At 35.7% G+C, this 27564-nt stretch overlaps 1 protein-coding gene across 2 annotated transcripts in view; it reads left to right on the top strand.

Moving 5' to 3' along the window:
- Nucleotides 1-239: 239 nt before the first annotated feature.
- SNX14 (sorting nexin 14) overlaps nt 240-27564 on the top strand; it is an 84470-nt gene continuing 57145 nt past the window's right edge. For both annotated transcript variants that reach the window (XM_054569677.1, XM_054569676.1), the window contains exons 1-6: nt 240-527; nt 18363-18483; nt 19847-19923; nt 20004-20082; nt 24270-24313; nt 27116-27203. In XM_054569677.1, the coding sequence (XP_054425652.1) occupies nt 388-527; nt 18363-18483; nt 19847-19923; nt 20004-20082; nt 24270-24313; nt 27116-27203 (549 nt within the window). In that variant the 5' untranslated portion in view covers nt 240-387. The remainder of the gene's footprint in view (nt 528-18362; nt 18484-19846; nt 19924-20003; nt 20083-24269; nt 24314-27115; nt 27204-27564) is intronic.

Raw genomic sequence — 27564 nt, 5'->3', positions numbered from 1 at the left:
CTCAGATTCAAATTGGCCTCTCCTTCGTAATACAGGCGGTTACTGGGTGCTGCAGTTTTACCCCGATTTCCGAGGAAGGCGTCTCGCCGGAGAAGCAGGATCCTCCTTGGGAGGACAGCATTGCGGCTCTGGCCTGGAGAGCGGAGCGAACACGCGAGGAGGGCTTCCGTGGGGTTACGACTTGCCGCACGTCTTGCGGCAGCCTACCCAGCCGGCTGCTGCGCACGCGCGGCGGGGTTCTTGGGCGGGGCTTTGGGCGTCTGCAGCCGGCAGACTGTCCGGCTGTCGGAGGCTGTTTGAGTTGGGTGGTCGGAGACGCTGGAGGTTAATGGGGCTCGCCTCGACCTCAGTCTCAGTGTGTAGCACAGCTTCACAGCCACGCCAGAGATGGTCCCTTGGGTGCGGACGACGGGGGAGAAGCTAAAGCAGCGGCTGCGGCTAGACGTTGGACGCGAGATCTGCCGCCAGTACCCGCTGTTTTGTTTCCTGCTGCTCTGCCTCAGCGCCGCCTCACTGCTCCTCAACAGGTAACGCCGCAGTGCAGAGGCAGCAGGGCGGTGGACGGCTTCTTTCCGAAACCTGGGCCGCAGGCCCGTGTGGCTTGCCTTTGTGGATGCCATCCCCGGCTGCGTAGCTGCGGGGGGCTTGGGGCCGGCCGCGGGGCCTCTGGGGAGAGCGGCCTCAGGGAGCCCGGCCCCGAGTCCCGGCCCCGGAAGTGCAGGCGGGGGTTGAGTTCAAGTGCCTCCTTTACTCAGGGCTAGTCTCCTAAGCCAGCTGTCTCCGATTCTTACCTTTTCACCCAGATGTTTTTCAGAGGGGTGAAATCTGTGTCCGGCCCAGTTTGAGACCGCAGTGGTGCGATTCAGTCAGCTGACAGGGTAGGGTTCAAGGTCCTGTCGGAGACGCAGTTCAGGCAGACTTCTTGGGCTTTCACCTTGCACACACCGACACGAACAATCTTACAGCTGAAGCTGTCCCACAGTATTGTTGGTAAATGGACGGTCACAAAGATTTGTTGAACTGAAGTCAGAAAGAAAATTGGTACCTGCCCCAGCATCTCTTGAATATTCCTAAAGGGAAGACCAAGAGTTAAAATTTGTAAATCCAGTTGACATTTTGAAATTGGAGATTCCGCCCCTGAAATAAACTTGTAGATCTTTGTCGTTCTGCTATTGATAGAAAAGGTAGCGATGAAATAGGCAGTAGAAGAGAACATTTCCTTTAAAATTATTTCCAGATTTGCTTTTGGTGGAGAGAAATCTGTTGTCAGCGACAGCATCTGCGTGATGTTTTCTCTGTTTTGAACATGCCATCAACCTTACTCTTTTGTTTTGATTTTTATTGAATTTATTGGGGTGACATTGGTTAATAAAATTATATAGGTTTCAGGTGTACAGTTCTATAATATATCATTTGTATATTTGATCCCATCTTCATTACCCCAAGTCTCCTTCCATCCCAGTATATCCCCCTTTACTGTCTTCTACCTCCCCCAGCCCCCCTTTTCTCTGGTAATCACTATACTGTTGCCTCTGTCTGAGTTGTTGTTTTCGTTTGTTTGTTTGTGCTTAATCCCCTCATCTTTTTCACCAAGGCCCCCAACCCTCCTCCCCTCTGACAGCTGTCAGTCTGTTCTCTATCTATGTTTCTGTATATTGTGTTAGTTAGTTTATTTTGTTCATTAGATTCCACATATGAGTGAAATCATATGGCACTGTCTTTCTCTGACTGGCTTATTTCACATAGCAATACTTTCCAGGTTCATCCATGCTGTTGCAAAGGGTAAGATTTCCCATCCTTATTTTTAACAGCTAAGTAGTATTCCACTGTATAAATCTACCACAGCTTTTTTTATCCACTCATCTATTGAAGGATACTTGAGCTGCTTCCAAATCTTGGCAACTGTAAATAATACTTCAGTGAACATAGGGGTGTTCATGTGCTTTTGAATTAGTGTTTCAGATTTCTTTGGATATATTCCCGGAAGTGGAATTCTTGGGTCAGAAGGCAGTTCCATTTTTAATTTTTTGAGGTAACTCCATACTGTTTTCCATAGTGGCTGCACCAATCTCTTGGTGGGAGTGCAAAAGGCAACCTTACTCTTTATCTTGAGGTAGTTGGTCCCTAAGGATAGGAATAGCAAAACAAACACAAGGAATTTGTTAATTTTACCCTTAATTTTTCTAACGACTGTTGATGCTTTGCTTTCTTGTTGGTTGATTCTGGATTTGTATAATGGTAGGTTTAAATAGTGATTGATATTTTACTGGAATATGTGCTTTGCTTGTGATGGTGAAGTGTTTGCAGGAGTATTGAACAAGTAGAATCTTAAACAGAGTACAAGCTAATTATTAAGTACTTGTTTTTTGTCATCTGGAAGATATTCCAAGCTAGACTAACAGGTTTGGTATGAAAGACATGTAACTTTATATGATTATTAAGTTCTGTCCAGGGATTCTCACTTATATCCTTTGGGAATCAGGTCATTTTAGGTCTTCAAGGTGGGACAACCATGTAGCAGCATGTTGAACTAGATTTCTGAGGTTGCCTACTTAAACATAGTGTTCGATGTTGTTAAGTCCTAGAATACTTTATAATTTGTATACCATATCATCTGTACACTATATCTTTATTTGTATTATGCGAAGAAAGAAGGAAATAATACTTGACTGTTATCTCCAAGTGGTTGAGTTTATGACTGAAATTGCTTTTGCATATTTTTTTGGTATTTTTTTATTTGTTGCTGTTGTAATTAGAAAAAATGATCTTAAACAGTAGTTTTTTTTAATTTTATTTAAGATTTTATTTATTTATTTTTAGAGAGGGGAAGGGAAGGAGAAAGAGAGGGAGCGAACTGAAACATTAATATGCTAGAGATACACCCCCAACCGGGGACCTGGCCCACAACCCTGGCATGTGCCCTGGCAGTGAATCCATCCAACAACCTTTCAGTTCTTAGAAAAGGCTGACAGTCCACTGAGCCACTCTAGCCACGGCACATTAGTTTTGAAAAAAGAATGGTTAGTGTCTTTTTTCCAGGAAAAACTTTTTAGAAGGTGCAGGAAAGTACATATAGTATACTTTTCAGTGTAATGTTTGATTTTCTTTAAAATACATGTCTATTCACATGTATATATAAGCATGTATACTTAGACTATTTCTGGAAGATTGTTACAAGAAAACATGGCCCCTTCTGAGAGTAGAAGAGTCCTAGGCACATTTATTCAGAAATTTAAAAACATTTGGGGCATAACAATGGAAATAGAAGAAATGGAAAGATATGCTCAATCCCTCCTTTCAATAAATGATTTTTATTTGCAAATTACTAAATGTTTATTGAAAGAAGGACTAACTTATACTCCTCATTTTTTTTAATTAAGATTTTATTTATTCTTAGAGGGGAAGTTAGAGAGAAAGAGAGGGAGAGAAACTACAGTGTGTGAGAGAAGTATCAGTCGGGTTGCCTCTTGCGCGGGCACCCTGACTGAGGACCAGGCCCACAACCTAGCCATGTGCCCTTCACTTTGTGAAACAGTGCCCAACTGAGCATACACTGGTCAGGGCATACTCTTCACTCTTGAGCTATGCACCAAAGAAGGCATGTTCATTTTGACACAGCCTGTAGGCAAAAGATCATAAATGTCTAATACCCATGGCAAATATAGCACATAGGCACATGGCCCTGTTTTGTAGACAACCTATATTAATCCTTCCATTACAACCGTTTCGTCATCAATAAGTGATTTCTACACAGATATTTTACAGCTTAGTTTTTAGAAATAACTTTAAAAGAAATTTTCAGTTTAAAATTTCCACTGGTTAGTATGAAGATTTGAAGCTTTCCTTCTATGTGGTTAAACTTAGGAAAGTTTTTGGAATTTTTTCTGTTATTTTTGAAACTAACTCCTAAAGATCTTTCAAGGTGTTACTTAGCATATAAATTTTTCTTTCAATATGAATTAAGATTATGAATTTAATCCATGGTAAAATAAATGGATATAATCTGCAGACCGTTATAAGTGATTTGTTGGAAAAGTAGAGTAATATACTTTATATATTCCAAGTTATTTATGATCTCACCTTTATTGTATTGTTAGGACAAATTAGGAACATAGTTACAATTAGATAGATTTGTTTATTTGCCACAGTGTTGAGTATTTGAATGTTTGAATGAGGAATATTTTAAGTTAATTCCAATAATAATGGTAATAATAATAATAGCTAATACCCTGTGAGTGCTTTGTTCGACCCAGGTGTTATGTTTTCATTTATTAATGAGGTAATTTATTGTTGTGGTTGAAAGTTTTGAATCTGAAGTTTAACTGTAAGAATTTGATTCTGACTCCTCCATTTATCAGTTATGTGACTTTGGGTAAGTAATACAACTTTTGTCTGTCACAGTCTCCTTATCTCTTAAATGGGGATAATGCTAGTACCTACATTATATGGCTATTTTGATGATTAAATGGGTTAATACATGGAAAGTGCTTAGAATGGTGCTCAATACATAGAACATGCTCTTATTAAATGTTAGCAGTTATTTTTAGCTCATATATTCTTACAATTCTGTAAGATAGGTATACTGTTATTAGCCTCAGTTTCTTTTTTTTGAGATATAACTTACAGAAAAGTTCATAACACATAATTGATTAGTTCTTAGAATTTTTAAATATGACTCCCTGTGTATGCACCACCCATATCAAGACAAAATTGTTTCTAGCACCTCAGTAGGCTCCCCTGTTAATAACCTTTGCAGTCACTGCATATCACTTGCGCTTGGTTTTGAATTTCATGTAAATGAAATCATATGGTCTTGTATCTCGTTTCCTTCTCTCAACTCTAATGATTTATCTACATTGATGCATGAATCAGTAGTTTATTCTCTCTTCTTATTTCGTAATATTCCATCGGGAATATCCATACTTTGTTTATCCATTCTACTGTTGAAGAGCAGTTCAGTTGTTTACAGTTTTGGGCTATTATAAATAATGCTACTGTGAATATTCCTATTTACATTTTTTAAATATGTATGTGTTCTTTTTTCTTTAGGGTATATGCCCATGAATAGAAATGCTTTGTCATAGTGTATGCAATTGTTTAACTTAAGTAGATACTGCAAAACAGTTTTCCAGAGTGGTTACAACAATTTACTCACCCTCTAATAATAATTGACAGTTCTGAATGATACTGTCTGTAGCTTAAATTTAGCTATTTTAGTGAGTGTATAGTGCTAGTTCATTGTCGTTATACTTTTCAGTTATTTGATGGCTATTAACTCCATTTCACAAATGAGCAAAATGAAGCTTGTAGTTGTTAGATAACTTGCTCAAGCTTGTAGAAAGTAGCAGGTGGGATTCTAATGCAGGCCATTCTGATTAAGAAGTCCACGCTTTTAAAAATTACATTGCAAAGACATTAAGAATAATATTGATTATTATTAACTTTCTAAGTAACATTGATTCACATAAATTAGGAAGTCAGAAAATACAAATATAAAGATGCTAAAAATCACTCATAAATATACCATTCAGAGATGACTACTTTTGTTAACATTCTAATCCCTTTTCCCTGCAATTTATAATTTTATCATATAGATTGAGATTGTTATATATATGTATGCATGTGTGTGTGCATAGCCTTCAATATGCGGTGCCTGCTTTTAACACATTTATTATTTTCTTCAGTACTTTTTAAATTGCCACAACTGACTTACATACATTTAACTTAGTAAAAGGCAAAAGACATATATGATTTGAAGAGAAAACAGAGTATTCGTACACTTAAATTAGTGACAGGCTTTTAGCATTTTTATGAATTTATTTAGTCATCATAACAACTCTGTGAATTAGGCATTATTATTTTCTGGTGTGTATTTTTTTACCTTTTTTTAAAGTGTATTTTATTCATTACACTATTACAGTTGTCCCATTTTTTCCCTCCACTTTATCCCTTTATACCCTGCATCCCCTGTCCTTCCAGCATTCCCCTTCCTTTAGTTCATGTCCACGGGTCGTACATAAGTTCTTTGGCTTTTCCATTTCCTATACTGTTCATAACCTCCCCTTGTCTATTTTGTACTTACCAGTTGTGCTTCTTATTCCTTGTATCTTTTCCCCCATTCTCGCCCTCCTCCTCCACACTGATAACCCTCCATGTGATCTCCATTTCTGTGATTGTGTTCCCTTTCTAGTTTTTTGCTTAGTTTGTTTGTTTTTTTTTTTTAGGTTCACTTGACAGTTGTGAGTTTGTTGTCATTTTACTGTTCATAGTTGTGATCTTCTTTTTCTTAGATCTAAGTCCTTTTACCATTATATAATATGAGGGCTTGGTGATGATGAACTCCTTTAATTTTATCTTCTCTGGGAAGCACTTTGTCTTTCCATTCTAAATGATAGCTTTGCTGGATAGAGTAATCTTGGATATAAGTCCTTGCCTTTCGTGATTTTGAATACTTCTTTCCAGCCCCTCCTTGCCTGCAAGATTTCTTTGAGAAATCAGCTGATAATCTTTTGGGGACTTCTTTGTAGGTAACTGTTTCCTTTTTTCTTGTTGCTTTTAATATTCTCTCCTTACCTTTAATCTTTGGCATTTTAATTATGATGTGTCCTGGTGTATTCTTCTGTGGGTCCAGCTTTTGGGGACTCTCTGAGCTTCCTGGACTTGTGTGTCTATTTCCTTGGCCAGATTGGGGAAGTTTTCCTTCATTATTTTTTCAAATACATTTTCAGCTTCTTGCTCTTCCTTTTCTCCTTTTGGCACCCCTATGATTCAGATGTTGGAACTTTTAAAGTTGTACCAGAGGTTCCTAATCATCTCCTCAGTTTTTTGAATTCATGTTTTATTTCTTCATTCTGTTCCAGTTGAATGTTTGTTTCTTCCTTTTGTTCCATGTTGTCGATTTGAGTCCTGGTTTCATTCCCTTCATTGTTGGTTCCCTGTATATTTTTCTTTATTTCACTTCGCAGAGCCTTCACTTCTTCCTTTATTTTGCAGCCATATTTAGTCATTTCTGTGAGCATCCTGAGTACTCGTGTTTTGAACTCTGCATCTGATAGGTTGGCTATCCCCTCATCGCTTAGTTCTTTTTCTGGAGTTTTGTTCTGTTCTTTCATTTGTGCCATATTTCTTTGTCTCCGTGCACCTGTTATGTTGTAAGGAGCAGAGCCGTAGGTATTTGCCAGGGTGGGGTAACCCCTTTCACAGCATTGTGGTGTTGTATGTCGGGGAGAGGGTCAGGGAGGGGACAATGCTGCTTGCTTGGCTCTTGCCGTGCTTTCAAGAGACTGGCAGTTTCTCCCGCTGCCACAACCCCCACAGGTTTTTACAGCCAGAGGTTCAGAGGCTTTATTTTCCCCACACTATAACCCTGAGCGGCGTGGTCGGTTTCACTCCCCAGTTCTTCCTTCTGGTTTATACACATGTGAATGTGGGACCACCTGGTCCTCTTGCCACTGCCTGGCCTGCTGATATGCCCCCTTGCCAGGCATCCTCTCCATCCTGGCTGCCTGTCTCCACCCCTTGTACTAGTCTGGATGAATGTTTCTTCTTTAACTCCTTGGTTGTTGGACTTCTATGCAGTTCAGTTTTCTGGCCCTTCTGATTGTTTTTTGTTTTTAAATTGGTCATTATCTTTCTTTTAGTTGTGTGAGGGAGCGAATCATTTCTACCTACTCCTCCATCTTGGCCAGAATTCTACCTTCATTTTTGTAATTCATATTTTTTATTGTATATTTTTCCATTACCATTTAGTCCCCTTATACCTCCCTGCCTCCTGCAATCACCATGCTGTTGTCCATCTTTATGATTCCTTTTTCCTTTTTGCTCAATCCCTCCACCCCTATCCTCCCCCAGCCCTAGCTGTCATCCTGCCCCTATTTATGAGTCTGTCTCAATTTTCCATGTAGTTCAGTTTGTTCATTAGATTCTGGATATGAGTGAAATCATATGATATATGTCTTTCTCTGACTGGCTTATTTCATTTAACATAATGTTCTTCAGGTCCCTCCATACTGTTGCAAAGGATACAGTTTTCTTCTATTTTAGAGCTGAGTAGTATTCCATTGTGTAAATACCCCATAGTTGTTTTATCCACTCATCTACTGATGGACACTTCGGCTACTTCCATATCTTGGCAATTGTAAATAACAGTGAAATTAACATAGTGTGCTTATGTCCTTTTGAATTAGTATTTTGGGTTCCTTTGGATATATTCCCAGAAGTGGGATCTCTGGGTCAAAAGGCAGATCCATTTTTAATTTTTTGAGGTATCTCCATACTGCTTTCCACAGTGGCTATTGCCAATCTGCATTCCACCAACAGTGTAAAAGGGTTCCCCTTTCTCCACATCCTCACCAGCGCTTGTTATTTCTTGATCTATTGATGAGAGCCATTCTGACTGTCATCAGAATGGAGTGAGATGATATCTCCTTGTGGTTTTAATTTGGATTTTTCTGATGTTTAGTGACATTGAGCATCTTTTCATATGTCTATTGGCCATCTGTATGTCCTCTTTGGAGAAGTGTCCATTCAGGTCCTTTACCCATATTCTGATTGAGTTGTTTGTTTTTTTGGTGTAGAGTTTGTAAGTTCTTTATAAATTTTGGATATTAACCCTTTATCAGATATATCAGCAAGTATGTTCTCCTATTCTGTGGGTTGTCTTTTTATTTTGTTGATGTGCAAAAAGTTTTTAGTTTGACGTGGTCCCATTTGTTTATTTTTTTCTTTTGTTTCCCTTGCTTGTGGAGATATATCTGATAAAATAGTGCTATGAGCAATGTCTGAGATTTTGCTGCCATGTTTTCTTCTAGGATTTTTATGGTTTTGTGTCTTTAACATTTAAGTCTTTGATCCATTTTGAATTTACTTTTGTGTGTGGTGTGAAGGTGGTCTACTTTCAACTTTCTGCACCTATCTGTCCAATTTTCCCCAACATCACTTATTGAATAAACTATCGTTAGCCCACTGTATGTGCTTGCTTCCTCTGTCAAATATTAATTGATGATAAGGGTGTGGGTTTATTTCTGGGCTCTCTGTTCTGTTCCATTGATCTTTATGTTTGTTTTTATGCCAGTACCAGGCTCCTTTGACTAGTATGGACTTGTAGTATAGTTTGATTTAGATAGTGTGATTCCTCCAACTTTGTTCTTCTTTCCCAGGATCACTGTTGCTGTGCAGGGCCTTTTGTGGTTCCAAATACATTTTTGAGATATTTGTTCTAGTTCCGTGAAATATGTCTTTGGAATCTTGATCGGAATTGCATTGAATCTATAGATTGCTTTGGCTAGTATGACATTTTAATGATGTTAATTCTTCCTATCCTTGAACATGGTATGTGCTTCCACTTAATTGTGTCTTCTTTAATTTCTTTCTTTAGTGTCTTATAATTTTCCAAGTACAGGTTTATTCCTAGGTGCTTTGTTCTTTTTGAAGCAATTGTGAAATGGGATTGTTTTCTTAATGTCCCTTTCTATTAGTTTATTATTGGCATGTAAAAATTTGATTTCTGGATATTAATTTTGTATCCTGCTACTTTTCTGAATTCATTTATCAGTTCTGGTAGTTTCTTGGTAGAATTTTTTGAGTTCTCTATGTATAGTATCATGCCATCTGCAAATAAAGACAGTTTTACTTCTTCCTTTCCAATTTGGATGCCTTTTATTTCTTCTTGTCTGATTGCTGTGGCTAGGACTTCCAGTGTTATGTTCAATAAGAGAGGTGAAAACAGACATCCCTGTCTTGTTCCTGATCTTAAGGGGAACACTTGCAGTTTTGCCCATTGAGTATGATGCTGCCAGTGTGTTTATCATATATGGCCTTTATTATGTTTAGATGCGTTCCCCCTATTCCCACTTTGTTGAGAGTTTTTATCATAAATGGGTGCAGGATGTTATCAAATGCTTTTTCTGCATCTATTTATATTATCATGTGGTTTTTATCCTCCATTTTGTTTACATGGGGAATCACATTTATTGATTTGCAAATGTTGTACTAACCTTGCATTCCCTGAATGAATTCCTCTTGATTATAGTGTATGATGCATTGCTGTATTCAGTTTGCTAATATTTTGTTGAGGATTTTAACATCTATGTTCATCGGGGATATTGGCCTATAATTTCCTTTCTCTGTGGTGTCTTTATCTGGTTTTGAAATCATGATAATACTGACCTCATAAAATGAGTCTGGAAACCTTCCCTCTTCTTGAATTTTTGAAATAGTTTGAGAAGGAAAGATATTAGTTCTTCTTGGAATCTGGTAAAATTCCCCTGTCAAGCATCTGGTCCAGAGCTTTAGTTTGTTGGGAATTTTTTGATTACTGCCTCAATTTCTCTAAGTGTAATCTGTGTATTCAGATTCTCTAATTCTTCCTGATTTAGTTTTGGAAGCTTGTATGTTTGTAGGAATTTATCCATTTTGTCCAGGTTGTCCAGTTTGTTGGCATCTAGTTGTTCGTAGTATTTTCTCACAATCCTTTATATTTCTTTGGTGTCAGTTGTTATTTCTCCTCTTTCATTTCTGATTTTATTTATTTGGAAATTATGTATTATATTACCCTACGTTACAGAGGATTAAACGAGAGTCAGAGAGGTTAAATAATTTGCATTGTGTCATAGCCAGGATTTGAATCCAGACAAGCAGACTCTAGACTGTGATATATTTTTTGTTTTCAAAGGTCATGGGTCTTTTACTCTGTGTTTTATTTCTTTTGTTTATTTTATCTCTCCCTAAGACAGCAGCTTTTCTTTTCTTTTCCTTTTTAATAGTATTATAGTTTTTGTAGTATGTTTTTATATGTGCTAGGAAAAATTCTCCCTCTTGATCCTTCTTTTTCAGAATTGATTCAGATCTTTCTGAACCTTTTCTTTCTCCATGCATTTAAGAATGAATATGTCAGATTTCTCAAAGAGACTGGGCAGGACTTTTGATTGTAGTTTCTATTTTGTTTATATATTGTCAGGTAACAAACCATCCCTGACTTTAGTGGTTTAAGACAACATTTTATATCTTCACAGAGTGTTAGGGTACAGCTGTTCTTCACTGTGCGTCAGTTGGGCACCAGGAAGTCCAGGACCTATAATAATCTGTTGGTTTTGTTCATAAACAAGTGTAACAATTGATACTGGTTGTTGGCTGTGATCTTAGTCTGGCTGTATGGAGCTGGGTTACAAATGTGAGCATCCTGAGAAAGAGAGCCTGGGGGAAGCCATATCCTTTTCATGACCTAGCCTTGGAAGATAGGGAGCTTCATTTCTGCTACATTCTGTTGGTTAGAAGTGAGTTATTAAGGCTAACTCTTATTTGAAGGGGAAGGAAATTAAGTTTCTGCTTTTGATGGGAAGAGTGCAAAGAATTTGTAATCATGTTTAATACTTTGACCACCTCCATTTATTTTGTAAATTAATTTGATTGGGATTGATATCTTCATTATATTAAATGGTTTCATCCATGACATAAATATCTCTTCATTCATATCAGGTCTCTTATGTCATTCTGATATCTTTTTTCATTTAGAAAACTTTTGTATGAAAAATTTCAAATACATATAAAATAAAAATATAGTAGTATAATGAAACCTGTAAGTACTTACCACCTAGCTTCATAAATTATCAGGTCAAAGTCACAAATAGCCCTGTCTCCCAGTTACTTTGAAGCAAATCCCACATGATGTACTTAGCTATAAACAGTAAACATTTCAGTATGTATCTCAATTAGATAAGAATTATTTTTTCTTAAATAACCACAGTACTATTCCGCATTTAAAAAAACTAAATCTCTTAACATCATGAAATATCCATTCAATGTTCATATTTCCCTAAATTTGTTAGGAGTTTTCTCCCCAATATTTTAAATATACAGGAACATTGAAATTTATAGTAGATGACTATGTACTGCCTAGATTTAACCATTAACATTTTACTCTGTTTACACATGCTTTATCATGTAGCTATCTGTTACTCTTTGATGAATCTTATTTATAAACAACTTTTAAAGTTAATCAAATTAAGATCAAAATAATACTTTTAATCTGAAAGTTGCCTTCCCTCCCCACCCATCCCTTTTTATTGAGCCTTGCAATTTATTTGTTGCAGAAACTGGACCATTTGTTCTGTAGAGTTTTCCACAGTCTGGCTTTTAGTGATTGCATCCCTGTAGTGTTTTTGAACATGTTCCTTTCCCTCTGGGTTCTCCGTAAACTAGTATTGGGTTGGCCAAAAAGTCTGTTTAGTTTTTTTCTGTAAAATAAAAGACACATTTTTCATTTTCACCAATAACTTTATTTATTTCGATATTTTGAGTCTGTCGGCTGTCTCCCACTCTTGGCTTCTAGTGGATAGAGGTCAGGGTTGCTGCTCAACATCTTCCAATGCCCCACATCAAAGAGTTATTTGGCCAAAATGTCAATAGTACCAAGACACTTCACAAACCCCTTTTGACATGTTCGATCAGTCATAGCGCTTCCTCCATACATTGCACAAATCTTTTTGTTTCAATTGCATTTTTACTTTTCTTGAAAAAATAAAGCATAATATGCCAAAAACGTTGTCTGTCATCTTCCATCTTCAATATTAAAGTGGCTGCACAAAATTTCACCAATTTTGATAAAATTTTTAATGATTTTACTTACTTATTTTTAGAGAGAGGAAGGAATGGAGAAAAGAGGGAGAGAAACATTGATATGCCAGAGGAAACACCCATCCGTTGCCTCTTGCAAGCCCCCAACTGGGGACCCAGCCTGCAGCCCAGGCATGTGCTCTGACTGATAATTGAACTGGCAACCTTTCGGTTTGCAGGCTGGCATTCAATCCACTGAGCTGTACCAGCCAGGGTGATAAATTAAAAAAAAAAAAATGCATGCTGATATGACAGCTGTCACAACACAATCTAACAAAATTGTTTCAAATGAAGTTAAAGACAACTAAGCACTACTAGAGCCATTGTACGGAAAAAACTAAATGAACGTTTTGGCCAAATCAGTAGTTAGGTCAAGAGGCTTCATTGTTTTGATTTTTTTTCCCATTAGCCCATGATGATGTAGAATTAAAGATATTGAACTATTTTAAAAACATGGCTTTCTTATGACATATTATTTATTGTATGATATACTGTTAGCTTTAGTTAGTACATATCTATATTTATAAGTAAAGTAGACCTAATTATTTTCTTTTGTTATCTTTATCTGATTTGGGTATTAAAATTATATTAGCCCATTTAACTTAGCAATATTTTCTAAATTTTTTCCCCTAAAGCAGTCTGCATAAGATAGGGATTATTTGTTTCATGAAAGTTTGGTAAAATGGTTTGGGCCAGGGGCCTTTTTTTGGAGCCAAGCCTCTGGTTACTGATTTAATTCCTTTAATGATAATTGGTCTATTCAAGTTACCTAGTTCTTCACTTACTACCTTCTAGTGTTTTTGTCTTTTCAAAAAATTTTGTCATATAGGTTGTTTGATTTATGAACATATAATTGTCCATAATCTTACTTTATATTTTGGCTATTGCTATGATTACTTCTTCTAATAATGTTTATTTTTGTTGTTTACACTATTACAAATGTCCTCATTTTTTCCCCCTTTGCCTGTCTTCACCCAGCCCTTGCCCCTCTTCCCTCAGGCTATCACCACACTCTTGTCTGTGTCCATGGGTTATGCATATGTGTTCCTTGGTCCAGGGGTGTCCAACCTTTTGGCTTCTCTGTGCCACACTGGAAGAAGAGTTGTGTTGGGCCACACATTAAATATATTGCAACATGTAATCACAAAAAAAAAATCTCATAATGTTTTAAATAAATATATGATTTTGTGTTGGGCCACATTCACAGCCTGTGGGCCGCAGGTTGAATACCCCTGGATCCCTTCACGTTCTTTTATCCCATTCCCTCTTCTGCTCCCCTTGACAGCTGTCAGTCTGTTTCTATTTTGTTCCTCAGTTTATTTTGTTCATTAGACTCTGCATGAGTATTTCTTTCTTTTAAAAAATTTTTTCTTTATTTCTAGAGGTATGGGAAGGGAGGGAGAAAGAGAAGGAGAGAAACCTTGATGTGCAAGACCCCAGCTGGGGACCTGGCCTGCAACCCAGGCATGTGCCCTGACTGGGAATCAAACCAGTGACCTTCTGGTTCTTAGGCTGGTGCTCAATCCACTGAGCCACACCAGCCAGAGCATGATTATTTCTTTTTCATTCTATATTTTATATAGTTATATCCTCTCTTTTTCTATCTTGCCAAAACTTTTTTTTTATTTTATTGAAAATTTCTGAGTGTACATAGTTAAAAGAGAGAACAAGGAACCTCCAAACACCTGTCACTCAGCTTCAACAATATTTTACATATTTTAAAAAATCTAAGCTTTTTAAAAAAATCACTTTTACACGATACCGTAACCTTACAAAATTAACAATAATTGGTTAATATCATCTAATAACCAGTCCATAATCAAATTTCCTAACCGTAATTATGTAAAAATTTGTAATGCATTTGTTCTAATCAGGATCAAAGCTAGGTTCAGTCATTTTATGTGGTTGCTACATGTCTTAAACTTTTGTTAATTTTTTATAATCTAGAACAAGATTGGCAAACTTTTTTCTATAGTGTCACATCAGATTTAGTAAATATTTTAGTCTTTGTGGACTGCATCAGGTCTCTGTTCCATAATTTTTTTTTAAAGAACTCTTTAAAAATGTGAGAATCTTTCTTAGCTTGAGGGCTGTACCAAAGCACATGGCATTTGGCCCACAAGCCATAGTTTGTTAACCTGATCTAGACCATTCTTCATCATCTTTTCTTTTTCCCCACCCTGGCCTTTGACTTCTTGAAGAAACTAGGTAATTTGTGCACAGTGTGGATTTTGCTGATAGTTTTCTCATGGTGTCTTGTTTTTTTATTCTCACCCTGACATTTTTTATAGACAGGGAGTTAGATCTGTAGGCTCTTTTAGATTTAGATTTTTTGGTGTAGTACAAGAATACTTCAGTGACTCTGTGTACATTCTATTATACCACATCAGAGGATTACTCTATATAAGATGGAGTAGCCTCGCTTCTGTGGATTCAAGTAGTAATAGCTAATAATTTGCACGGTAAGGTATCAAACTAACTTTCAAAAACCAAAACAAACTTTCTATTTGTTTACCTCCTAGTTATTCCCTCAATCAATTACTTCATTATAGGTTACATCATGATGATTTTCTCACTCTTTCATTCCTTCTGTAGTTTTAAATTTGAAATTTTTTCCTTTTTTTTTTTCGCAGTGGAATTGCTTTACTCCATGCAGTATGTCTGTTTAGTTTCTATGAAGAGCAGTTCAAATTGGAAAAATAAGATAAATGCTTACTGTTTTCTCTTAGTTAGTGTTTAGAGAAATTGGTGTCCTAGTAACTTCCAGTAGTATCCAGTTAGAGGTTTCCTTATTTTATTAATTTTTTCCAAAGAACTAACTTATATTTTATTATCTTTGGTCGTTGTTGTCTACTTTATTGATTTCTTCTTTTTACTGCGACCTTTCTTTTTTGCATTTCAAGTTGCTGTTTTCCCCCCAAACTTTCTTAATGCTTAGCTTGTAGGTTTTCAGCATTTTTTTTTTTGATCTTTTTGTCTGATTAATGCAGGGTTTCTCAACCTCAGCACTATTGATAATTTAGGTCAGATATTTCTTTGTTGTGGAGGGCTGTCCTGTGCATTGTAGGATATTTAGCAGCAATCTTGGCCTCTAGCAACTTGATGTCAATAGTGCACTCCTCCAATTCTACTCCCCACAGTTGTGACAATAAAAAAAAGTCTCCATTTGTTCCCTGGTGGGGGGAAAATCACCCTTGGTTGAGAACCACAGGGTTAATACATTTAAAGCTATAGGTTTCCTTTTTAAATAATGTCTTAGTTATTGCTTGCCTTAGTTACAGCCCACACATACTGCACGTAATGTTTATTGCTTTTCAGTCTACATACAGGTCTATAATTCCTAATCTGTAATTCTGAAATCAAAAAAGCTCTGAAGAAGTAAATTTTTTCCTAAATTTGTCACCAATTAATTACATTTAATGACAAAACTTGAACTGAACAGACATGAGACTACTTACAGTATTTATTCCTGACTTATTTCTTATTGTTCATGTTTTACTGCAAAAATACTAATATCTGACTACAGAGTACCAAATCAGACCTCATTGGGGGTGTTATATATGGAATATATACTATAAAACTGTGCAGGAATTGTAAAAAGTAAGAATTCTGAGTCGTATCTGTCTGGCTTAAAATGATTTTTGATAAGCATCTATGGACATGAATATCATTATTTTCTCTCTGAATACCTCTATAACTTGAGTTAGTTTCCAAACATAAATTTATTGAGATGATAGGAGACAAACAAAAACTCATAGACAACAATATGGTAGTTACCATAGGTTGTTTTTTTATTATTTCTATTGTTCAAATGCATTTGTCTCCATTTCTCCGCCACCACTTTCCCCTGTCCCTCCCACCTCCTTCCCTCAATCCCTCCCCACCTTGGCTCCGTCCTTGAGTCCTTCATACATGGTCCTTGATTTGACCCTTCCCCTTCCTTTCCCCACTACCCCCCTCCCTCCTTCCCTCTCGTTTCTGTTGGTTTCTTTGTTCTTTCAGTGTTGCTGGTTATATTTCCCTTGCTTGTTGTTTTGTTATTAGGCTCCACTTATACGTGAGATCATATGGTATTTGTCTTTCACCTCCTGGCTTATTTCACTTAGCATAATGCTCTTAAAGCTTGATGTCAAGTGTGCTATTTTGATTACAGCAAAGCTTTGTATAAAGGAATGGGAAGAAATAAGGGTGTAACAGTGAGTTGGGACCAGATTGAAAGGGACCATAAAGGTTTAAGGGGTTTGTATGTCATTCTGCAGGCAATATTAAGCCGTTGCTGTTTTTTGAGTGGGTAGTAGTCTTGTTTATATTTTAAGTGCTGAGTAAAAGAGTTTAGTAACAGGTGTGCAGTAGATTCACCTCGCCTTTTCTTCTCTCTGTGGACTGGCTTCATTCTCTTCTTACTACATAGTGATTTGTGGACCGAAAAGCCAGCGCCAAAGTTTATATTTGATACATTTACTCACAATTAAACATACGGTGGTAATTGACATTTTATGTATAGTTGGGGGTGGAGCTGATGCTTCATAAAATCATGGTAACTGAAATTTGTGCATATCAGAACTGTGCAGTGTGAGGGCTGCCTGACACTTTAACATGACTTACTATATAACACAATGTCATTGGGCTTCTGCTTGTTTTTTTTTTTAGATTAATCTGAAAGCTACGTCTTCCTTATAATTGTGCTCAGATCTTAGCCCACCTAGTTCTCTTGTTTGAATTCCTCTACCTCATCTCCAGTCTCTCATTTTTCTACACTATGCTCTTCTGTTGTTTTTCTTTTACTCTTAAGTTTTTACATAACCATTACTTTCTCTGAAATTCTTTTTTGTCCTTTTAAATTTGGACTGTTCATTCTGCCTGAGGTGTTCCCATATTATGCTTACTTTGTCATAATATAGAACATACTATCACACTGTATTGTACTCATATACTTGTCTGTTACACCTACCAGATGGCATTTTCCATGCAAATGGAGACCATGGCACTGCTGTTCGCTGCTATATCCTCACAGCCTAGTACTGTGTAGAATAAGATAGGCACTCAGTAAAATTTTTTAAAAAAAATATTTTATTTACTTTTAGAGAGATGGGGAGAGAGGAAGAAAGAGAGGGAGAAAAACATCAGCTGGCTGCCCCTTGCTCGCCTCCAACCAGGGACCTGGCCTCCAACCCAGGCATGTGCTCTGGAAATCAAACCAGCAACTTCTCTGTGCGAAGACTGGCACTCAATCTACTGAGCCACTCTAGCCAGAGCTAAATATTTTTTTTTATTTAATGAAAAATAATCAGAATTTTGGTGGGGTGTGAATAGTATAATATCACTAAAAGGTATCCTGGAAAAATGCATTATAGGCAAGTTAAACACGACATCCTGGGTATCAAATTATGAAATATTGAGAATTTATACTTCCTTAGACTTGATTTTTAAGCTTTTCTCTAATTTATTTATTTTTAACATTTATTTTTAATTACAGTTGACAATACATTTGTTTCAATTGTACAACATAATGATTAGACATTTATATACCTTACAAAATATACTTCCTTATATTTTAAGTGAAATGTTCTTTTGATGGCATACATTTTGTGTTTCTTATAGCTAATAAATACATAACAGAAAATCATGATTGGAGAAACTGCTTCAGTCCGATATAGTAGGTGCTTAATAAATACTTATTAGATCAATGAAGGAGCAACTTAGTGTTATACTTATTTTGATTCTAATATTTATTTTCATTTATTTCTAAGGTATCTTCGTGTTTTAATGATCTTCTGGTCATTTGTTGCTGGAATTGTCACATTCTACTGCTTATTAGGGCCTGATTCTCTCTTACCAAATATATTCTTCACAATAAAATACAAACCCAAGGTAAAATTTGTGTGTCCTTATTTTTAAAAGTCAGTATGTATGACCCTGTGCTGTTTGATATTATTATTGAAAGCATGCTAAAGCAGTGATTATTTTAAAAAATTCATCTACTCCTTAATAATGGAAGAGATCAGAATATTTTCAAAGTGAAATTTACATATGTGTATATTTTTAATGTCTACAGTTCTCCTAGGAAGAGCTATAAAAGGAAAATACAAAATTCTCAGATAATTGGAATCCACAATTTTAGAGTGTCCTTTAACTACATACTAACAATGAGGACAGTAAGTTAAAACAGAGGTTCCCATATTTGGTTGTACAGTAGGATCCCCTTGGGAATCTTTAAAAAAAAAGATTCCTGGGCCCTACAAATTTTGATTGAATAATTCTATAATAGCCTTGTAATCAGTACTTTATTTTTTTTTAAAGATTTTACTTATTTATTTTTAGAGGGGGAAGAGAGGGAGAGAGAGAAACATCAACGTGTGGTTGCCTCTTGAGCGCCCCCTACTGGGGACTTGGACTGCAACCCAGGCATGTGCCCTGGCTGGGAATTGAACCAGAGGCCTTTTAGTTTGCAGGCTGGGACTCAATCCCCTGAGCTACACCAGCCAAGGTGTAATCAGTACTTTTTAAAAAAGTTTTCAAGGTGGTTTTGAGGCACAGGCACAATTAGGAAACTCTGGGTTAAATTAACCATGTTAATTTCCTACCTGTCTATTTGTTTTGTTCCATAGAAACAAATAGTCTGTTTGCTTAACCAAAATAATTTGTATTTCTGAAATTTGATAAAGATGGTATTATATTAAATCTATCTCTCGTAAAGTCCCTAGTGTGTAGATCAGGATTTAATGGGATATCTTGAAGTCTTACTTGATAATTCCTCAAATCGATGCAGTCCCTCATCTCAGGTTTGTTGGTATTTCTACTCAAGGAAACACATGAAAGTGGTGCTCTGTAACCTTACTGGTTATCATATATCTTCTCTCTTATTGAATTAAAGGTTTTGGAGAAATAGAAAATAGTTTTTTCTTATACTTTTGCAGTAGAAAATTACTTTCAAATATAGATTGATTTTTTTTTTTAAATTTAAAAGAGCGTGACAATTAACTTGAATTGTAACCTTAGAAATTTGGCTTAGGTATTGTAAAGCATTTCATTAGGTATTTTTTTCTGCTCTCTGTTTAGTTTAGCATATAGTGTTTATGACAAAGAGTGGTTTTAGTGTTAAAGGAAACAATAATTAAAAAAAAAAGTCTTCTGTCTTACAAACTTTGGAAAAACTGATTCTCTTTAGTAAAGATGGTATGTAAAATAAAGACAAATTTCTATCCTCCCCACCCCCAATTTCCCTTTTTTTTAGCGGTTAGGACTTCAAGAATTATTTCCTCAAGGTCGTTGCTGTGCTGTTTGTGGCAAAGTGAAATGTAAACGACATAGGTAAGTTAAACTTTTTTTATTTGTTGATTTCTCCAAATACATTTTGGTTTCAAGCAATTTAACTGTATGACTTTTTTTAGGCCTTCCTTGCTACTTGAAAACTACCAGCCATGGCTAGACATGAAAATTTCTTCTAAGGTTGATGCATCTCTCTCAGAGGTAACTGATTTAATTAGCATTGCCAAATATACTCAAGCAGGAAATACTAAATACCTATGGAAAATTTGATTATGGAGCATCTTAATATGTGCTACTAAATTAACTCTTGGCAAGGTAGTTGATTATTATGGACTATGCTAGTTGAATGGTAAGCTAGAAATGTTTTTAGGTCCCATGTCTAATTTAAGTGGACATTTTAACCAAAAAAAAGTACTGTTCTACCTAATTATTGCTTAACTCCTATAAATAGAAGTAATTATTATGATAGAAGTAATTATTATGATAGAGCAGTAGAAATAATCAGTTGTGATTTCAAAAGGAGGAACCTGAGCTAAAAGGAGCAAATGTATATTTTACTGAAGTATGACCCCAGTTTTGACACTAACTGGAGGGTAGAACAGGGAATGGGATTTCTTTTCACTGTTTCTGCATAAGTAGGAATATAAGAACATGGTCTCTTATCTTTATTCCAGTCACATTTTATATGTATATTTTTGGTACATATTTATATATATAGTTACCAATTATATAGTTAATAAATATATAGTTATATATGTAAAATATGTATATATTTTCCCCTTAGAGACTTTAGAAATATATACATATATATTTCTTTTAGAGACTTGTCTTCTTTATTGATCTGCTGAAATAGCCAAGTCCTTGAAGGCAGGCAGTAGGGTCTCATTTATTCCCAGCACTACGTGCAGGGCTAGATACATTCTTGGTAGCTGAGATATGTGTATTGAATTAAAATGAATGGTAATTAGTTGAAGAAGAGCATTAAACATCTGAATCCTGCCTAATTATCCTTTTTCCCAGTTCGTATCCTTCTGTAGCTGAAACTTTGCTGCATGAATGCCAGACTCCTGGCATTTTTCTTTTTCATTTCTTCTGTAAAGTCTTCTTTTTTAAAATTAAATTTATTGGGGTGACACTGTTTAATAAAATTAAATAAGTTTCAGGTGAACAGTTCTATAATACATTATCTATATATTGCATTGTGTGTTCACCACTCAAAGTCAGATCTGTTTTTGTCACCATAAATTTGACACCCTTTACCCTTTACTACCTTACTCATCCTCCTTTCTCTCTGGAAACCACCATAGTGCTGTCAGTGAGTTTTTGTTTGTTCATTTGTCGCTTTCAGTTTTATATCCCACATATGAGTGAAATCATATGGTTCTTGACTTTTTCTACTATAAGGTCTTTTCATCCTCAAGATTCCGTGATTTAAGACTGTATTGTCCAATATGGTAGCCACTAGCCACATGTGGCTACAAATAAACACCTGAAATTTGTTGAGATGTACTGTATGTGTAAAATATATACTGGATTTTGAGGACTTAGGAAAAAGGAACATAAAAATATACTATTAAATATTTTATATTGATTAAATGTTGTGGATATATTGAGTTAAACAAAATATATCATTAAATTATTTTACCCTATTTTGTTTTAAAAATATAGCTAATAGATTTAAAATTATGTATGTGGCTCAACTATTATATTTCTGTTGGAGATTGCTGATCTGAAATCTTTTGAAGACTAGATCTCTAGCAAGAGTATTTTTATGTCTTTTACACTTCATTTATTTCTATTTGTTTATTTATTTATTTTTAGGGAGAGGGGAAGGGAGAGAGAAAGAGAGGGAGAGAAACATTGATGTTAGAGGGAAACATTGATCCATTGCCTCTAGCACGCCCCCAACTGGGGACCTGGCCCACAACCTAGGCATGTGCCCTGAGAGGGAATAGAATACATGACCCTTTGTTTTGCAGGATGATACTCAACTCACTGAGCCACACCAGTCAGGGCTAGGGTGGTTTATTTCTTTAAAGAGAAAAAAAAGGAAACTTTGCAAAACTCTTCACCCAGTGTCTGGCATTTATGGGTGTTTGATAAATATTAGCTCCAAATTTAAAAACATTTTTTGAGATCTTTCTATATATAGGCAGGAGCTGGACTAGGCCCTAGGAATGAAAAGAGAAATAAGGTGTGTGGTTCCTTCTAGGAATTTCAGTCTGGGAGGGGAATTAGATGTATTAGCAGCTAATTACAAAATAATGTAATACAGGGAATAATGGAACAAATATATAAGATATGTTATTAGTATAGAAGAAGAAGTGCATAAACTGTTGAGAGGGGCAGTTAGGAAGTATGTCAAGAATTTTGCCAGACTTAGTTTGGGAAAGGGTATTTCAGGATTTGGAAAGAGCTTTTGAAAGGAGAGGCTTTGAAACAAGGTATAATGTTCAGTAAACTGGAGAGTAAAATATGGAGGATGTAGACAATGAATAGACAATATATTACAATATATTAGGCACTGTACTAATCACTGTACTTGGATTATTTCATGTACTCACACAGCCTATGAAGTAGGTGCAATTATAGATAATTTAACTGAAACTGGGGTTTAGAGAGTTTAAATAATTTTCTGAAGTTTCGTAACTGGTTGGTAGCAGAACTCAGTCTAAAACTCAGGTCTGGCTTAATTCTTAACCAGTTTTTATATGGCCATTTAGAGATCAGGTCATCAAAAGACTTAAAGGGCCATGTTGCAGAAGTTTAATTGATCACAGAAGCCAGGGACTTTCAACTGTGTAACGAGTTTTCCGATGTGACTCACAGGATGCAGTGGGAGGTGAAAAGGAAATAAACGGTCTCAATTGCTGCTATGCAGCTTCCCCCCCCCCCGCCCCGCCCCTTCAAAATCAGTGCAGCTCCACTTTTCTTACTTTGATATATTGTGGCTTGATATATTGAGGGTTTCATACAAGGGAGGGATGTGGTCAAAATACATGTTTAAGATCAGTTTGACAGCTCTAATGGAGGATGGGGATGGCAGCTAGCTTGTAATGAGGGAGACTAATTTAGAGGCTGTTGCTCCTCAATAGGGGTGAGATGATGAGGACCTGAAAAGTGGGGCTGTAGAAAAGAGCTACTGTGGATGTAAAATCAATAGGTTTTGGTGATTGGTCTTACTGGATATGGGAATGAAGACCAAATTTTTAATGGTAAATTTTTTAATATCCTCTCTTGATATCCTATCCCTGTTTATATCCCAGCTGATATAACTAATGTTTAGGTTTTTAAAAAAGATATATTTTATTTATTTATTTCTTAGAGAGAGGGGAAGGGAGGGAGAAAAAGAGGGAGAGATACATTGATGTGCGAGAGATGCATTGATTAGTTGCCTCTCACATGCCCCCTACTGGGGACCTGGCCCACAACCCAGACATGTGCCCTGACTCGGTATTGAACTAGCGACCTTTTGATTCGCAGGCTGACGCTCAATCCACTGAGCCACACTAGTCATGGCAATATAACTAATGTTTAGTTTTTGCAATAAAAAATCTAAATCTTCTTGCCTTTATATTTAGGGAATCCACAACCTTCATTACTGCTATCAGAGAAGGTATATAGGTTATTTAGTCAGATTAGATACATTGTTTCATTCCCTCTCTGCTGATTTTTAAAATTACTGTCCAATGCTTCAAGTCCTTTTAAAAATTAACATACTGCTATATCCAGACTCAAAAAAATGGAAGGTTTAATATCCAGGGTTTCTTTTGTTCTTTGTTAGTTTTTCATATATAACTTGAACTGCTAAAATTTTCATAAACTGAACATATCTATATAACCAGCACCCAGATTAAGAAACAAAACATCGTCAGCAACCCAGAAGTTCCCTTCTTGTCCCCTTCTAGCCACTATCCTCCCTTCAAAGGAATCACTGACACCTAATTTTGACCCCCTTAAAAGGAGTCAAACAAGTCTTAGCTACTTACTTCTTAATTTTATCTTGGGAATACTGACTTACAGAAAGAGTTAAGGATACAAAGGAGTAGTTTATTATTTTCCTTCTTTCCAAAGAACTTTCTTGGTTTAGTGAAGCTTCAGAGTCAGAAACAATTTAATGTGTGATTTTTTTTTTAAAGCAGGTATTTAGAAATGTCTATGTCATTTGAATAGTAATTTTAATGGAGTTTTATAGTTTTTGAAGTGTTTTCTCATATGTTCTCTTTGATCATCACAACCACCATATAAGGTTGACATAGGCATTTTATCATGTATGTGTTAGTAATTGGGCTAATAAAATTGGTTCTCAATAATATTATATATTACTTAGTAGTTTATTTCCCAGATTTAGTTAATTAATTTTTCTTTAAAACATAATTTTTATGCAGGTTCTTGAATTAGTGTTGGAAAACTTTGTTTATCCGTGGTACAGGTATGTTCTTTCTATAAAGCTTTTTTTCTTTGGTATAGTGAATACCATTAAGTGAAGTGTGTTAATAGGTGTTTTAGTGTAGGTCAGGATTTCTCAGCTGTGGCACTATTGACATGTTATGCCAAGAGATTCTTTGCTGTGGAGTGCTGTACTATGAATTAAAGGATATATAGCAGTGCCCTTGGTCATTTCGCACTGGATACTAGTAACACCCCATCCTCCCCCTAGTTGTGATCACCAAAAATGTTTTTCGAGATTGCTAAATGTTACCTAGAAGGCATAATTGGCTTCAGTTAATAACCACTGATGTAGGCAATCAGTTAATAATTTAGTGATGGCAAAGAGGAAAAAAACCTAGGCCTCTTTTTGAAAGAAAGTAACTTGTAGAATTTTTCATCACTCCTAATATAATAATTTAATATTTTGTATGTACTTTTCATATTTGAAATATAATTGTGCACTTAGAAGAAAAATTTATATTTAGATGTTTCATTAAATTGTAAGATAATATTAAGAGAATTTTCCTGGAATATTAGATTTTGTTTTTCAAAGTAACTTTGTTTTTTATATCTGTTATGGATATACAAGTGTCTTGTATCTTGCAGAATATAGAAAATACTCTAAATATCAAAATACATAGAGAATTATAAATCCAAGTTATCTCATTTAATAAATACATGTTATCTTACATAAGCATCAAATACTTAGTTATATATTTGAACACTTAGAAATTACAGATGCAATATTTAATGATATGTACCCTAATTTTATATTGTTTCAGTATATTTTGAATTTTCTAATTAAAAAATGCCAGTAGTTGAATAGATCTGGAGTGTGTTAAAAGAAATTGAGAAATTGAATATCCAGTTTGTGTGTCATATTTTCCTGAAAAGCAATGTAAATTAATTTTTTATGTTGGATTCTGTGTTAAATATGGAGTATTTGCCATTTAAATAAAGCTAATGGCTGTGTAGACGACTTCTTCCCAGCCCCCACATTATGGCTCTTCAGACATAAAATCTATATTTCTAAATGTTAAAGTATGTATTTTTTTCTTAGTATAGCTGTTGATGATGTAACAACCCCTTATGTGGGGTTAATAGTGGGAAGGATGGTTGGTAAGATTATCTTCCTTATTCTACCATCGGATCTAACAGCACCATCATCAAGTTCAGGATATCACCATTACACATACTTTTCTTCCTTACTTTGAATAGGGAAGTGTTCTAATTCTTTTAGGGACCTCAAGACCTCAGAAAAATGAAAAGTACCTTCTTAGGAGAACGTTGTCAAATGTTTTTAAAAAAAAGTTTGAGTTTTTTTTCAGTGTATTTTATTGATTATGCTATTACAGTTGTCCCATTTTTTTCTCCCCTTTATACTCTTCTACCCTGCACCCCGCTTCCCTCCAGCATCCCCCCCCCCGCCTTAGTTCATGTCCATGGGTCATTCTTTTTAAAAAGTTTGAATTTCAGGTTCTTTTTTTCCAACTAAAACACTTTTTTCCCCTACATTTGGAATTAGTTTATATTATTAATCTGTAAATATTTTAAACTAATTGTATATTAATTTAATTCTATTGCTTCTCCAAAATTATTCCTTGTTTTGTTTCTTAGAAATTTATTTGATGATGCTTAAAAAATGATCTTGGTATTGGTATTGTAAAAATATGACTATACATATAGATGTCTACACGGAAATGTACAAGGTCTGTCCAGAAAGTATCCAGCCATGTACTATGAAAAATAGAGACATTTATTGAAGAAGATACAGAATACAAGAAACATTGTACATAGGACAATGATGCCTCAGTCACCTTCAAAGTAGGCACCTTGGGACCTCATACAGTTCTCTCAGTCGCCATTAGCCGCCCAGTTGTATTTTCCTGAATTTCATTGACAGTCTGAAATCTGTTTCCTAAAGGTGATTTTAGTTTCAGGAAAAGGCAGAAATCTCAGAGCACCAAACCTGGCTGTGGCAGGACTAAGTCACCTGGGTTATTTGATGTTTTACCAAAAAACTCTGCACGAGATGTGATGGATGAGCGGTCGTGTCGTCATGAGTCATCCAAATTGTTTCTGCAGAGGAAAATTGAAGCTTAATGCAAATTTGATGCAGATTCATTGCTCTAGTTTCTCATTTTGAATGTAACAGCCACACAACATACATGCTCATTCAGCGGCATCTATTGCCCCCACTGACTATTACAATGAAGTTGTCATTGTTCACACATGCACATTTCAAAATCCACTTTCCTTGGCTGCCAGGTTACATTGATGTCATGCAAACTGTTCTTGTTATTAACAATGGCTGGACTTCTTCCTGACAGACCTTGTATACTACAGTGTAGTTAATAGTGGTTGTCTTGGTACTAGAATTATGGGAGATGTTTATTTTCTTCTGTATGTATTTCTGTCTTTTATTCTGTAATGTAATATGTTATTTGTTAAACAAAAGAAAAATAGCATTAGTATATGGAAAAAACAGGAAGCTCTAGACTTTCTGTTGTTTCTGTGTTTTTTTCTTTTTTTTTAATTTTTAAAATTGATTTTAGGGAGGGAAAAAGTGGGGGAAGAGAGATAGAGATAGAAAGATAGATGAGAGAGAGATTTGTTGTTGCACTTATTTATGTGTATATTGATTCTTGTATGTGCTCTGATTGGGGATTGAACCCACAACCTTGGCATATGGGGACAGTGCTCTAACCAACTGAGCTACCCATTAGGGTTTCCTTGGTTTCTAGAAAATGAAGTTGTGTATTTCTCTGAATTTCTAAATGCTTGTTTTTCTCCTGAATTGAAGGGATGTAACAGATGATGAGTCATTTGTTGATGAATTGAGGATTACACTACGGTTTTTTGCATCTGTCTTAATTCGAAGGATTCACAAGGTATATGTTTATAATGAGAACTTTGGAAATTTTATATTACTAAAGAGTTTTAAAAATCTTTTATTTACTTTATCCTATACTGTATGCATTTTCTTCACTTTTTACTTTTTTTTAAGATTAAAGGATGAATGGATCACTCTATTCATTGATCAGTTTTACTTTAATGCTTGGATATCTTGGTTTGTGGCAATTAGAAATAAAAAGGCAACTGTAAGAAAAACAGTCATGTTCAATTTTGATGAATTTACTGTGTAAACGGTACTGATTATGATTTACTTTTTAAAAAAGTGTTTGAACCATACTTTATATATGTTTGGGTCTTTGCCTGCAGATACTCTTATAGTATGTTGACTGTAGGTAT

This window comes from Pteronotus mesoamericanus, unplaced genomic scaffold (genome assembly GCF_021234165.1).
Source record: "Pteronotus mesoamericanus isolate MK-2021 breed Mesoamerican mustached bat unplaced genomic scaffold, CSHL_Meso_final contig_20, whole genome shotgun sequence".
In the NCBI taxonomy this organism is placed as follows: domain Eukaryota; kingdom Metazoa; phylum Chordata; class Mammalia; order Chiroptera; family Mormoopidae; genus Pteronotus; species Pteronotus mesoamericanus.
Note: the sequence above shows the minus strand (reverse complement) of the source record. Positions and strands in the feature narration are given on the sequence as shown.